This window comes from Sturnus vulgaris, chromosome 2, assembly GCF_052056855.1.
Source record: "Sturnus vulgaris isolate bStuVul1 chromosome 2, bStuVul1.hap1, whole genome shotgun sequence".
Classification (NCBI taxonomy): Eukaryota; Metazoa; Chordata; class Aves; order Passeriformes; family Sturnidae; genus Sturnus; species Sturnus vulgaris.
Genome location: NC_142244.1, coordinates 31,367,383 through 31,383,470, shown reverse-complemented (window position 1 = coordinate 31,383,470; position 16,088 = coordinate 31,367,383). Strand labels below are relative to the sequence as shown.

The following is a 16,088-nucleotide window of genomic DNA, read 5'->3' as shown; positions in this document are numbered from 1 at the left end:
TAAATTCAGTGTTCTTTCAAAATGCATAAGGCAACAGGTTTGTGCATGCAGTGTGAAATCTAAATTTTGTTGACTGAAAATATGCAAAAAATTACAGGTTTTTTACACATAGAGAAATAATTTACAGGTATTACTTTTCAAATCATTATGCACAGAATTCCAGAGGTCTGTTACCTGAGGAGTCTGGGGACAGTAACTAAGAATATATATCAGATTTAAGCTGGTTGGTTTGCAGGTCCAAAGGAAAATTTTTAAGCTCTCTGATGTAAAAAAATATGGAATGCCTTTTATTATTTATAGAGACGGCTAAATAGGAGCAATTCTTGTGGCCTTATTGGTGTAACATATATTGTTTTTTACATGGAAATAGGAAAAATCAGAGTCGAAATGTGCAAACTTGTCTTAAAGAGTTTGTAGGAAAGCAGTGAAAATACAAGCTTGAGTATGCTGCTCTTGATATTCCATTCTACCTGGGTAATTTTCCTTCATCTTGCCAAATCTCTCTGCCTGCTTGGCAGTTTAGGGTCTGCAGGTAGAACTTTTGCTGTGATCATCTGGGAAGTTCTCTGGACCTCACTTTTTAGTATTGTATTTGTATTTGCTCTGTCATTGTTTCCAAAAATACTCTTTTGGGCTTGGCATTCTAGGCATTTCTAACTGTAGGCCTAGCTATAGAAGGGAAGGATTTTCAACTCATTCTGAGACAGTGAAGTATAATTTGTAGCTGCTTGTATGGTGGATTGAATATAGCAACTTCCATGTTAATGAATTTGGAACTTTATGGGAATTTATGGTCTATTTTTCTTCTGTGTTGTCAGTGGAATATCTTGTAAAAACTAGACCTCTGACATCAGTGATAGGAAGACCCAATTTGTTAGGAATTCCTCTATCTTATCTTGTTTTTACTCAAGGTGAATGGAAGACTTAAAAAAGCTCCCCTGTTCTCCAGGGACACTTACCTATACATGAACAAGTACTTTTGTCTCATGTGGAGAGAGGAATTTTAAAAAAGAACAGCATCACACAGACTGTTCCTTAATTTATACATCCTGGAGCATCAGGTGTCAACAGAGAAGGAGGAGAGAAACTGTCACTTTCTAACCTTTCTATGACTTAGAGTCTCCAAGCTATGAATTGTTCAAGCTGGTGGTACCAGTAGGAAGCTGGAGGATAAACTTTAAAATATGGATAAGAAACCTCTGTGGTTGAAAGATGAGTAATACTACCTCAGAACACTGGACACTCACTTCAGAGAAAGTAGAATGACAGGAAAGCAACATTTTATGTTGGCCTCCGGCTCTAGTCACACTGTTTTGCTTCTTGTTCATTAATGATGAATCTTGCAGTTTTGACTTTGTGTGTTCCTACTTTGTTTTGTAGCCCATACTCCTTACCAACGTTGCAGTGATGTATTTTGGAATTGTTTATTCTGATCACATCTTACTAGAATGCTCAGTTGATCAGAAGGGCAGTATTAATTGTATCAATTAATTGTATTTTCAAAAACCAAAGTCTTTAATAACACAAATGAAAAGTCTTTGAAGTACAGGCTTAATTCTTGAGTTCTTATTTCAGGCACATTTCAGGATTTGGTGCAACTCCTTAACAGGAATTGTTTTAATGATTAAACCCTAAATATAAGTCCTTGCTGCTCTTCAGAGACATAGTTTTTGGAGTACGTCAGTATTTCCACTGGAATATTGCTAGATCAGCATCTTTTGGTAATGTCAGAATTGGTCATTTATAGATTACAACTTTCCGTTTTTACTGTTTGTTAGTTTTTACTTTTCATTCAGCTTTTAGCAGTCTTAAATCTACAGATTCTGAATGTACCTGATAAGATGTAAATTTGCTAATGTAGTGTAATAATCTTTGGGCTGAAAGCATGCAGAAATCTACTCAAACGTGGATTTCAAGAATCTGTGTTTTCTGAGGTCTCGGGTAGGGTTAAATTTGTATTTCATTTGAAAAAGTTAATGCTTTTGCAAGTTGAGATTAAAATAATAAATTACAAAAACAGTTACAAAATGCAAAATGTTCAGGATCTCTCTTTTGCTTTAAGTTGTGAATAAAAGCATCATACGCTAATAACATTTGGCATCAGTACTGATCACCAGAGTTGGCGAGAAGAACTTTGAGTTTCTTTTTAGAAATCTTGTTTTTATTTGGTTGATTTTTAAAAAAATCTCTTTTAGATCTTTATTTGCTTCATATCCATGAAATTTTGTCAAACAATTTCTTCTCCTTCATCTTCAGGAATAACACAGTGAATGCAGGTGTCATGTCGTGGGAAAGCACATTTTTTTGTGTACAGGTTCTTAGCCAGTAAGAAAGGCAAAAGTAACATAAATGCATAGCAAAAAAAAAAAGGTTTGAAAAGCCACAGCAAACCTGATGTTCTCATAAGGAACTGCTGCAAATTTTTGTTTCTAGTGACAGTGATAACTCTTGAACACATGATTCTGGTTCTTTGCAAATTGTCTGTTAATTAGTAATATCTCATGTTTTTCCTGTGCCAAATCTGCCAGATCTCTCTGGTTTTAAAAGACATTTACTCTCCATGTTTGGTGCAGCATAGAAAGCTCCTAGTAAACTGACTTTTATTTTGTTTTCCAGTTTGAAGCTGCGTGGGTGCTGACAAATATTGCCTCGGGAAATTCCCTTCAGACTCGAATAGTGATCCAAGCTGGAGCTGTCCCCATCTTCATAGAGCTGCTTAGTTCAGAGTTTGAAGATGTTCAGGAGCAGGTAAAGATTGAGAACAGCATTGAATTTTGTGTGTGTGTTAATTTGTGGAACTGGAGGCTTTTTTGTCTGACTTTTTGTTGTTTTGTTTGTTTGGTATTTTGTTGGGGTTTTTTCCCCTTCTCTGGAAAGGAACAAGGGAGTCCTGTAAGAAAGCCTTTAGAGAAAATGCAGTGTATGGCAATTTTGCACAACAGTTGCTTTGTGTTTAGTATGTGTTAAATTACCTAAGCAAGTATTGCATTCTTCTCTTTCTGGAAATTATATATTTAACCATAACTAATGGGGTAATTCATTTTGTTCTCTAACAGATTAGTATATTTCTGTTTATTGAGGAATTCAGGGACCCTTGTTTGAATAGTTGCTTTAGATATGAAAACTTCATGCCTGTTTCTCCTCAAGATAAAGCATGAGTGGAAATTACAGTTTGTTCTTCAAGCTCCTTATAGCATACATGAATATTCTTCAAGGCCCACAGGGATCACAGACCAAACATTTGATTCAGTAGTTTCCATTTGAGGTCTGTAACTTGTGTTTGATCAAAGATGTACTTCAGACATACAATCTTGCTTTGAAGACTTAGAGTGGTGAAACTTTAATGATGTTAACAAACTTAGTTTCAGCCAATAGTAATCTTAACTTGAAAGTATGTACCTTTACTATATACCTTGACTATCTTTGGGTCCAGGTATTGCTTTTGTTACGTTCTCTACTCCATTAGTAATAAGTTCAGTGTTTTTTTCCTATAGCTACTTGCAGACCATGGTTTAGGCTTTACTTGAGTAAGTGGAATTAAGCACTGAATTCTCATTTTGAGAACATTTTTGTGGTGGTTGGTTTGTTTTTTGGTGACCTTTTTCTGAACATTTCTTAGTTTCAGTATCTTTTTGTGGTGATGAAATGACAAGCACTGGCTATCTCAGTAGCACTCTTTCAGCATTGTTTTTCGCAGAGACATTTCACTCATTTTCACTTCTACTCGATACTATGGTGTGTAAATACCCAGTGTCTTTGTGGACTCCTTGCCACAGAAGCTGGCTGTGAGCTCAGGTTAAGCTGATTATCCAATATGATGCATTGTTCTTTTCAGAGTCACTGACTTCCAGGGTTCAGTTCTCCGTCCTGTAAGTGTGACCTCTATTCTGTGTTCCTAGATGTCTGACCTTGCATTTGGCTGTATTGAGATGCATGATTGGAGGAGTCCCAACTCATAAACATTGGACTGCTTTGTGTAACTTGCCTTTCTTTCTTGTAGCTGGCTCAGAATGTACCACCTGTACTTAAGGTTGCCTAACATTTTCCACAAGACAGATTTTTTTCTTAGTTGCTTGTAGCTTTCAAGTTACTCCACTTTGTATCTTTTAATTTTCAATGTTCTGTCTCAGACTGAATTACTGTTGAGAAGACTTTTAAAGAGGAATGGAATTCAGGTGTTTGAAAAAGTATTAAAGAAAATAAGGAGTATTTTTTCTCCATTGCTTTAGCTTTGAGGAGCTGAATCTGCTGTTGTAGAAATTAGAAATGTGATAGGGAACTTGCCAAAATGGCAGATAAATGCTGTGTTCTGCCCATGTGAAAATCCATCCGGACTTAGCTATATGGAGCCTTTCAGATTTTGTGTTTTGGGGGTTGAACTTGGTAGCATTGCTTTCCAAATTCAGCCATCACTTGAAGAGTGCTGCTCATGCAGAATGATTGGTGCTCTGTATATAGTAAAGGCTATTCTTACTTTTTTTTCCTCCTAATGATTGATATTCTATGCAAGAGCTAACTTGCTTTTTTTGTTAGGTTGTTATCATCCCTGCTGATGTTCAGAGAGCAGGTGGGAAGAGCAAACCTGTTTAGATTAAGTTGTGTAGCCTTCAGTCTTATAATGGGTGAATTAACAGAAGAGCTTAGGGGCCACAGTTTATCTGTCTTCTTCCCCCCTCACTCCCTCCTAATAAACTGCTGACATATTAAAATTCAGTTTGCAGGCAGGCAGAGTGGCTCGGTTGTCATTACAGAAAAATACCTTTCCATGCAGTTAAGGTGCTGCCAAATTCAAGATCTCTCTTGCTGGTAATCTCAAAGTACCAGTTACAAATTGCTCCGTAGTAAGCTGTGATGAAGAAGGAAAATGTACCATGGCAAAGAGTTACTTACACTGTTTCATGGTAGGTTTCTGTGCTGCAGCTCTGGAGGTTGCAGCCCTGCTCACAGCTGGCATGGAGTTTAATGCTGGCCAACAAAGGAGTAATCCTGCTTTTTTCCAAACAGCTTTAAAAAGCCCCAAGCACTTCACCATAGTATCATCTGAAACAAAAATTAGAAGTGTATAAGCAGTGAGAAGTTAGCTCTTGTACTTCTGTATTACAGGATAGCAGTAGTACACAATTGCGTAGTATTTTTCCAGATGACTCTTGTCTCATTCGGTATATGCACAGATTGTTGCCCTGGTAACAGATGAGTGGTTCGTAAAGGAGGCTTTTCTTTTACACTGTGACCCTGTTTGCTAAAGTTGGAACAAATTATAGTGCATAGAGGAGAATAGGGAAGAAATTCTTACAATTGAGCCGATTGTAGAGAAAAAGCCACTTGTGAGAAAAATGTTTTTACTGCTTAGTGTCTGCTGCGGGACGATTTCCTTCTCTGAGTTTTCAGTAAGTGGATACTTGTTCTGGGGTTTTTTAATGCTCAGGGTGAAATATTTCTTTTCATTTTGTAATTGAGGACAACTCAGCAGTGATTTTTATAGTTAGGCCTGTGTTTTGAGCACGTCTGATCCTGGAGTTTTCAAGCTGGATTTCTGAAACTGGGTGATATTTAGCTACAGTTTTATCCTGAAATGATCACCTTGATTATGTCTCACTGTAGTACTGTGAAGATTATTATTTGCAAGCAACTGCATTTGCAGGAAATTACAAAAATACAGGAAAATATAGAAATATAAAGATGTGTTAAGGGCAGAGGGGCCAGAAGCTAACCCTGTAATCGTGGAGTAAAAGATGAAGAGAGAAAAAAGTATCGAAGGCTGTTTTTAGGAAGTCTTTCTTTGTTCTAATTGGGATAGCAATTCTATAGAAGGAAATGTTAGGTGATAACATTATTTTGAATATGTAGCATAGCATAAACAAAAAATATATATAATATCTTACTTATTGGCTAGTCATTATCCACTGTTTTTGTTTTACAGTAAGTCAGTTTTAAAGATCTACAGGTTTACTTTGTCTTTTATTTCTAACTTCCCTTAGCAGTATGTCAGGAACAGTTAGCAGGGTACCTTATCTTCTGATCACAATGTTCTCAACATGTATTTTTCATATTTATAAGCCAGTGTTAATTTTACACTTTTTTCCTTTGCATGTGCTAGTTTCCGAGTGTAGTGAAGATTCTGAATCAGCTGTTTTATTGAAATCTGTGAAGGAATCTTTATAGCTATGTTTAATAAGCAACATGTATGTTAACGAAATGATACCTTGCATCCTTTGGCAAGATCTGTTTCCCATTAAGCTGTGCAGGCCTCATTTAATTAGCCCACCATCCTTTAACTCTTTCATTACTTGCATTGTGTGTCAGTCTTTTTCTGTGGTCAGTGGTCAAACAATTTAGCATACATTTTACCCATCAGAGAAATGAAATTTATCACAGAGTCTGCGTCTGCATTATTTATGAAAAACACTTTGGCTACATCTCCCTACCTCTCCCCATTTCTTTTTTTAGTGTACTGATTTTTAGGTTTAGTCAGTGGGCATATATCCTAGCCCTTTTCCACTTACCATGATTTTTTTCTTCCAAAAGACACCTAGGAATTTTGATGTACTTGTCTGAAATAATTTATATTGAAAGACTCCATCAAAGCCCTTTAGATGTGCTTAAGGTTGATGTGGCTTCAGCAGTGTCTCAGCTGCAGTTCTTTCCTGGCTTTTTCTGCTGTGCTACTTAAAACCCAGATGTCAACTCGGGTTTCCTTGATTCAATTTCCTTCAAATCCCATGCAAGGCATTGTGCTGCCTGTTGAGGAGGATCGAGATAGTTTCACAGTTACAGGTGTGTGTCATTGTGCTCTGCTGGACAGCTGGTGGCATGAGCATCCCCAGCTGCCCCGTTCCCCTTTGGGAAAGTTTGCATTTTCAGTCGAGGCAACCAGTATGTTTCTCCCTCAGTATTTTTCCATTTCTAGTTGTGTTGCTATTCCTTTTGGTAACCATCACTTGCTTGGCAGAGCTGACCCATGAGTCTGGTGTCCAGGCTCTGGCTTTTACATGAACAGTCTTTACTAACAAGCTTGGTAATCAAAATCAGGACAGTCAAGGTGTGAGGATGAGCTACTTTTCTCTGTTTGTCAGATGTGATGTGAGAAGAAGGACCACTGAAAGAAAGATGTTTTCTGTGTTAGGATGTAGTAGCAGTCATCATGTGTCCTTCTGGTATCCTTCCTTGTGTTCACTTTCCTTGTGTTCACTTGGCCAATCATACTTGTATGCAAGCTAATCTTCACCATCTTCATCTCAGCATTGAATCCTTTTCCCAAGTCAGCATCCAAATATTCAGAAAGTGTTGATTCTTCGTAATATTTCTGCTCCACTTAGAGGCAAACTCTGCACATTGTTGGTGATTGGTTTAATCATGTAATTTAAATATCCAAAGGAATAATGGCTGAGAATCTTCAGAATCCAGGGGAAAGTGAGGAGTTGTCAAAAAGCACATGGATTATTCACAGAAGGCACCATATGGTTCAACAGTACTCTACAAGACTTGTGCTTCACTTTTACTGACTACTGAAGTTGTCCAGTACTGCAGGAAAAAATACTGGAGTTGAGTGATGAGTAGAATAAATCGAATATTTGCTTCCATTTACAAACCGTACTCCACTGTTAGCAATAAATGGAAATTTATACAAGTGTATAAAAATAGATGCTGTCAATTAACAAGGCAACATTTGCACTTTGAGTTTGCACACAGCTTTCTACTTAAGATGTGGGTTAAAAAATCAGGCTACAAATCTTAAAATTAAGGTCATCTTTAAGCTGGGATTTAGATTGTAGAAGGTACTGAAATTGATTTTTTTTTTTTTTTAGCCAGATGAATAAGCTTTAAAATTTAATGGAACTAAATATGCTTTTACTTCTGCAACTATCCAGAAATGAACATGAAAACGTTAGAGTTGTGTAGAATGAAGCCAAAGCCTAAATACTGTGGCAAGTATTTGCATCTTGAGGAGTGCACAAAAGAAGAAATGGAAATCATTGAACATTATTCAGACAAACAAACCCTGAAGAAACTTGTCATTTTTCATGTGTTTGTGGAAAACATGACAGAGCTTTGTATTTATGGCAGTGTTTGATGAGTTTAAATGAGCTTGACTAGCGTTCTTTACTCATCTGAAGAGCTGAAATAATTCCCTAAGGAAAGACATCTTCATTACTGAATGAAACATTTCGTATTTTTCTAAAGGTATTTCAATTAATTGGCATCTTGCGTCCTATCAGTCATAAGCATTACAAGGATTTCTTGTGACATCTTCTCTTACCAGGTCCTGTGAAACCAGACCACTCAGCCACTTTACTTGCCTTAAAAAAACTGAATAATGGGAAAGCAGAGGTGCTGTTTGACTTCCCTGGTCAGACTTTTTGATGTGAGATTTGCTGTTGCAAAACCAGTCAGTCATTCGGGGTCAGAATGGATTCTTGGATTAAGTGATTATCACTCTTGTCAACCTTAAAAATAGATACTGCTATAATGGCAGAAACAAAGACCACTGACAAATGAAATAGGGCTTCCTTGTTTTTTGCCTTTGTGAGGGTGTACAGGCAAGGAGACTGTGTCTTCATACAAAATTACTCACATTTCAATGAAAGAGAATTATTCCAAATTCTAACTTTTTTCCTCCCAAAATGTTTTTAGAAGATTCACGAGTTTATTTAGAATTGTCTGAAATCTTTGGTTCATTCCTCAGGCTTTTTTCTTGCTGTAGCAATGCAAATATTGGGGTGAGTAACAGGTGTGGCTCCTTAAAGTTCTACGATGAGTTAAGTTTTGAAGGAGGTGGGATGTGTTCTGTCTTCTAAGCTACATTTTTCTGGTAGCTGTCTTCCGTGCTTTGAGTCCAAGAGGCTGCCAGACGCAAAGTTACATTTTTTAGATAAACTGTTGTCACAACCGTCGTAAAAAAATAAGAATTAGAATGAAAAATGTTGATGATCAGCTTTGGGAAAACATTGCACAGTAACAATGGCTGTGTTCTTTCATAGCACAGGTCAGTATAGTCTCGTGCTCTGCCTCTTGACTGTGGCTGACAGCAGAAGCCTGGAACACAGTAGAAAACAAAACAAACTAATCCTTCCCCAGAATAGTCGCCTACTTTCTTCACAGCTTGCAGTTGTACGGCTCCCATCCTATGCCGTTGTTGGTAGTACTGGTACAGAGGAGGAGTCTCTTTATTTTGTATCTAGCAAGCTGACGTCTATATCTACATTCTGTATATACTTCTGGTTTTAACTGTCTTCATTTTGCAGGGTTTGCTAGTGGATTTGGGCCTCTGGAGTTATTGGAGTCTTGTTTTTTAAAGTAGCATCTTTTTGCCACTGTTTGAAAACATGTTACAGGAGAAATCTAATGCATTTAGTTAATTGACACCATATTGAAAATGAACAAATATGTTTATTTCAGGTTATCTGAAAATTTCCTTTAAGTAAAAAAATTGGCAATTCTGTCAGTTTTTTTAGAGGAGCATTTTATTTGAAATAGATATATAGAGAGGGAAGAACATGTTTATTTTGTGTGAGGAACTTGCTTTGTTCAATTGGAGAAATAGTTATGGACTATAACTCATTTTACTGCAGCTAAATACATAGCCTTCAACTGAAGAGAAATTTGGGGAGGACATTCAGCTGCTATCCATGACAAATTCTGTATGCAGAATTGGAAGTACTTCCAGTGATATATGTGAAATATATATACAGATATATGTGTCTGTAAAGCCAAGAGCCAAATAAACCAACCAAATAAGCAGATACATGTATTTATGTGATATGACACTTAAAGTAAATAACTTGAAGTAATAGTTGTGGTAGATAGAACTTCATAAGGTTTCTTGCAATTTGCATGGAAATAAAACTGCTTTTATACTTGACATAGACTATTTCTACTTTTCAAAGCTAGAGCTGTCATACTAGTGGACAGTGATATAAAAAACACCACTTAGCTCAAATGTATAACTCAAAACCCATTAAATCTTTTATTCCCATCATATTACAGAAGATGGGTTTCATGCTGCTTTAATTCTGGTATTTTTGATCTCAGAATGAAGTTAGGGGTAGTACTGATGTCCAAACCCTTAAATTTTGCCATGCATATGACTTAATCAGCAACATTGGTTCTATCTCATAGAGTTTTATTTTAAACAATATATGTCCAGGCCCATATGAACTCTTCGATTCTGAATATTGGTTTATCTTGAACTTATATTCTCATTTTTATTTATGACAGTGTAAAAAGTGCATGCTTTTATGGCTTCGTGGTAAATACTAATTATGAGCTGTTCCACACAAACATTTATGGGTAGATGCAGACTTGCTTGACATGTGCTACAAACATCCGGTTTTAAATTAGCTGTGAACAAGGAGTGTAGAATTAGAATGTTCCTAAGCCTGTGGAAGTGAGCTTAGCTTTTACATTATGGACAGAGCAAGGGTATGTCTGCCTGCACAATCTTTGGAGACATACATGTTTGCTGTTATGGTGTTCTTCTTAGATCTCCATAAATATTCCTGAATCATATAATGAGCTTGAGTGTATACATGTAATTTGTAACCAGAATGCGTTCCCCTTGTGTACGTTGTCCAGGACCTAACAGTGAGAACAGATTATCTCCCAACTCTAATACATATGTTAGACTGGTGGAATTTTGAGAATAAAAGCAATTATTCTGTTTTTCATTGCAGGCAGTATGGGCTCTTGGCAACATTGCTGGAGATAGCACTATGTGCAGAGACTATGTTTTGGACTGTAATATCTTGCCCCCTTTATTGCAGTAAGTGTGTTTTAATATGTTTTCCAGAATTTTGCTTGAGTCCCTGATAAGACTGAAATTTGGGTTTTGCCTTGAAGAATAATAATACTGTTTTCTAATCAGAGTTATTTACAGGGGAGTCCTGAACTACTTTTTTAATGAAGCTAAAATGGAAACATGTTTTAGAAGCAGCTAAACTGGAACTATTTTATTCTACAGTGTAGGTGGATGTCTGGGCTTATTTTAGAGTCACAGAATAATTTAAGTTGAAAGGCACCTTTGGAGGTAATCTAGTCAAAGCCTTTCTTCATAGCAGGTGAGAACAGATTAGATTGCTCAACTACTTAACCAGTCAAATTTGGAACATCAAAAGCAGATTCCGTAACTACCTGGGGTAACCTGTTGCACTATTTGGCCATGGCGTGGTGAAACACAGTGTTCTGATAACTAATCAGAATTTTCTGTGTTTTACCTCGTGACAGTGCCTCTTGTCCTGGTACTATGCACCTTTGAGAAGGATCTGGATTCCTGTTTTTTGTATCCACCTCTTAAAGTGTTGTTGGCAGCAGTTGTATCTCTTCTCACACCATCTCCTTCTAAAGCTGAACAAATCCAGGTCAATGATGTCCCATTGTGTGTCATTTCTCTAGCCTGCTAATTATTTTGATGGTTCTCTGCTTAAGAAGCATATTACTGCTGAAACAATGACACCATCTTGTGTTGTCATGTCCAAATTACGATTACTCAGTCTCTGTCCTTTGCACACTTTGCAGCAGGGGAATTCTCCCATGCTCTCATAAAGACATTGGTAAAGTGGGAGATGGCTGTGAGAAAAGGAAAGTGAATTGTTACACTTGTGGGAAAATTAAGTCTTGCCTTTCTGCATTTTCCTAGGCCAAAGTGGGACTCATAATCTGAGACTGACATAAAAATGCAGTTTGGCTATGAAAGTACTCTTCAAAAGTACCTGCATGTCCTCCTCCTTCGAGTAATTTTGTCACAATTCCTGCAGCTTTTTGACTGTTAATATGCCACGTCATATCTAAGCATTTGAGTGAAACTTAGTGTAATGTTTACTGTTTTTGTTGGGATTCTAGATTCCTGTATCTAACATGTATGTTAGTAGACATCAAGGATGATTTTCTTTAGGATGTATTTTTATATTAAAAAACCTATCATATTTTGCCCTGGTGTATATTAAAAAGAGTTTGATTTAATGATTCTCACAGTTATAATGGGGTTTCTTGACTCTGATTTTTTTAAAAGCAAGAGTTGTAACTTTTTTTGTTGGTTTGTTTTAGATTGCTTTCAAAACAGAATCGTCTTACTATGACCCGAAATGCTGTATGGGCTCTGTCCAACCTCTGCAGAGGGAAAAATCCTCCTCCTGATTTTGCCAAGGTAAGAGATGCTTGAAAAAAATATGTTGTGAAGTGGTGATAGCCAAATTATTAGTTTCAGGTGGTGAAATTTAAACTAAACAGAAGGAATGTTTCTGAGAAATTCTGAAATATTTGATAGGCTTCTTACAGATGAAATTTTTTGAAGTTTTTTGTTTAGTCCTTTGGGCAGACATTCACTGTTTTAACACAGCTGCCTCGTAACTTTTTGTTACTGTTCATGTGCTGGAGACGACTGTCCCACAGCAGAACAAAATCCTGCACATCTTGGCTGCTGTAGAGCAGCACATGGCACCTCTTAGTGGACAAGTCTGAGTTTCATTGACAGATGTTCTGTAGAGGCTGAGGAGTTGCTGTGGTGCTTTTCTGGAGACATGCTTCTCCATGCTTGTATAGCTACAGTCCTGCACGGAAGTGCTAGCTAGGTCTGAAATTTTCCTAGTATTGAATCTTAAGATGCCAGTGCTTAATCCAATAATGACAGACAAAATTAGCTGATGTAATAATAGATCTTCTAGCCCTTTTAATTGTATGTATCTCCTCTTAATGTCTTACAGGTTTCACCTTGTCTTAGTGTGCTTTCCTGGCTGCTCTTTGTCAATGATACAGATGTATTAGCTGATGCCTGCTGGGCTTTGTCCTATTTGTCTGATGGCCCCAATGATAAAATCCAGGCTGTAATTGATGCAGGAGTCTGCAGAAGACTTGTGGAACTGCTGATGTAAGAAATCTGTTGCAAGCAAGCGTCACACTTTTCCCTGACATCGAGATTATAACAATAAGGAGTTTAATTAAATAGGTCTTGAAATGTTACAATTTCCAAAGAGCAAGAATTGAGTTTTAATTTTACCTGTCTGTTTAATGTTCTCTGTTTGTCATTAATATCAAAAGCAATGGAACTTTTCTTTTATTAATTTTGTTTATTTTTAGGAGATTTTTTCCTACACCTAAGAACTACATTTTTGTAAAATCCATAATAAACATTGTCATTGAAATCCATATTATAGTTACCTAACAAGGAAATTACCTACAGGATATCAAAGATAAAAATATAAGAAATAGTTCAATTTACTAAAATTGACTGTACCAGGGACTTTAAATGTAAATAATTTCTTCAACCCTTACTGTAGAAGAGTCCATGCCCACTTTGGTCAGTAAAGTGTAGCTGTGAGAGTTGGGGTCACAGGTTTCTGGCCTTGTTCAGAGCAATTGCTTCAGATCCAAGGTCGGGACATGGACCATTCAATGGCCTAAGAACAAGGAATAATGTTTTTCAGTGATGTAAATAAAAAGACTATTAAGGCCTCTAACATTAGAGCAAATGTGATGCTGGATTAATGAATAGAACATATTGCCTCTAAGTAGCTTTTTATAAAGAAGTGTTTTAATTTGAGAAAAAAATTCCTTCACCTTTACTATTCCAGTTCTGATTTAACAATGATGATGGAGGGATGCATATAATGATGGAAGATGATCAAAACAGGGTTTGATGGGTTAAACACACAACTTCTGTCCCTATTCTTCTGTCTCATTCTCGGCCTTTATGCATGCTATATTAAGTGTATTTTGTAGTTAATTAATTTTTCTTCCCAAGGATGCTTCTCTTCTTTTAATATTTTATTTTTATGCTGCTGAGTGACATCTAAAGGTCTAAGTATTTAGAAACCCTAGAAAGACTTACCATTAGTTTAAAATCAGAGTGTTTATTTAGATACTGAAAGTCAGATTTATCAGGGAAGCTTTCCCCTGGCTGATAGATGTTCCTTCCTTGAGAATATGAAGCTGGAGATGCTTTGGGAAGGTTAATACTTATATTTTTCTTTGTCGATTTTAGGCACAATGACTACAAAGTTGTATCTCCTGCCTTACGAGCTGTGGGAAACATTGTTACAGGAGATGATATCCAGACCCAGGTATGGATTAACTTTCTCTTGTGTTGTAATGCAGTTCATCTTTCTGTTAATTGTGGTAACCTGTTCACAAGCACCTCTTCTTGTTCCTTTTGAAGTTTGAAAGTGAAGGTTGATGATACTAATTGCTTCAAAATGTGGTTTTCAGTTTTTCTGTTTGATCCAGAACTGGTGATGGTTATAAGGTAGCTGTGTTTGGGACTTGTGGGCAGCTGTGCAATACCCCTCAAGTGTGGGATGTTTTTGGTTTATTTAAAGCAAGTCTGTCTCTTAGGCTGAATTTTATGCTGAGTGATGTACGCTGGTAGTGCCATCAAAGGCTTGTCACATTCAGTGCTATTACCAATCTGTGATTAATATATCATACATATGATAAAAATATGTCGTATTTACGATTGAAAACAAGTGTCTGGTGATATTTGGGGTGGTGTGTAGCTGTGTCTTAGCATTTGTTTGGAGAAGTGTCAGTAGGAGGCAGTGACTCCCACCACTGCCTTGGAATTAAACCGGAAGGCAGGAAGCCTGGTGCTTCAGAGGCACTAGGTTGTCACTGGGATGCTTCTGTAGTTCTGTGACTCTGAGACTGGAGTTAAAGATGAGTTAAGCACCAGAGCACTGTTTCCATATCTTACACCTAGGAGGAAGATAACATGATTTTTTGATTGTTACAATATATTTTGTGTAGCTGAATTGCAGAGGCGTTGTTGTGTTTTTCTCAGTGGCATTTGTTTCGCAGATCAGTCATAAAGAATGATTGAGGTGTGATTTCATAATTTCCTTAAAGATAAAACCACAAGGGATCGCTAATTCACATGCAATGCAGGTTATTAAACACTCCATAAATCTTAGATTATAAGTAAGAAATAGTTTGAACTTTTTTGTTGTACGTGATTTTTTCCGAGGAGCATACTATGAGCTTTCCTAAAATTCTAGAGAACTGTATAGGTAGGATAGTTTGATAGTCCTACCTGCAGATTGTGCTGTATGCTAAAAAGTGATACAGGATGCATGTAAAAATCAGTAATCAGAAGGAAGAGCCCAGCTTTGAGAGTTGATACATTTCTGAATATGAATGCAACATACAAGACAGTTCCTGGAAAACTTTCTGTAAAACAAACTTCCTTTTACTTTTTCTCTCATCTTCAGCTATTAATAATTGCCAGTGCTTGAACATGGCTAAAACCATGCATGAAGGAAAAAAAAAATTGTCCCAGCAGACACCTGATAAAATCCTGAACCATAATCTTTGTTTTTTTTAATCTTAGTGAGGAGTACAAAGATTTTAAGAGTTTTGTTCAGGAACAGCTGTACTAGGGAATTTTTTTCTTGTCTGTCAGGGTAGTGGTTTGACCTGGTGGGATGCAAGCAAGGGAAGTAAGTTCTCAGATTCCATGATCAGAAGTCATGACCATGATTCAGCTTTTCTGGAATATTTCTCCTAAAATTCTGTACCACGCTGTTCTTTCCAAGGTGTCTTCTTTTGCCACACAAGGCAAAAACTACTGTGCTTTTTGGTATACTCCCCCAGCTTCTGGTTTCATTGTTAGAATTGAAGTTTAAAACAAAAAAGAAAGTTCATTTTTCATTTTTTGAATCTTGTTATGCCCTTCTAGAGGGTCAAAAAGTCCTTCACTATCACACATGACATATTCAAGGGTGCTGTCTTGTAGCATCCAAGTTCTGGGGTGTTTTCTGTTGTACTTAGGTCATTTAGGAAATGGAAATGTTGCTGCAATTTTTCTGCACTATAAAATTGCAGGGTTTTTGCAATTTTTGTAATTTTTAAAATAAGAATTGTCCATTCATAATGTTGCTGGATACAACACTCTGCACCACAATGCCAGCAGGTGTGGAAAACAGAATTAATTGGTGCTTACAATTGTACAAAAATAGAGGAAAATACCATGATTTTATTTGTGTTTGCTCATAACGTGCTTAGTATCTTGTTTTCAGTTCTCACTGGAATCGTTATGAAAGTGTGATCTCTTACTTGAAAGACTTGGTAGTTTTGCTCTTTAGTTTTCCTGCAAACATTTACTT

At 36.8% G+C, this 16,088-nt stretch overlaps 1 protein-coding gene across 1 annotated transcript in view; it reads left to right on the top strand.

Annotated features, from left to right (window-relative positions):
- The window catches only part of KPNA1 (karyopherin subunit alpha 1), a 58,325-nt gene that overhangs the window by 15,655 nt on the left and 26,582 nt on the right, over positions 1-16,088 (top strand). Inside the window, exons 6-10 of the mRNA XM_014884135.2 lie at positions 2,617-2,748; positions 10,671-10,759; positions 12,040-12,139; positions 12,696-12,859; positions 13,973-14,051. Coding sequence (XP_014739621.1) covers positions 2,617-2,748; positions 10,671-10,759; positions 12,040-12,139; positions 12,696-12,859; positions 13,973-14,051 — 564 coding nt within the window. The remainder of the gene's footprint in view (positions 1-2,616; positions 2,749-10,670; positions 10,760-12,039; positions 12,140-12,695; positions 12,860-13,972; positions 14,052-16,088) is intronic.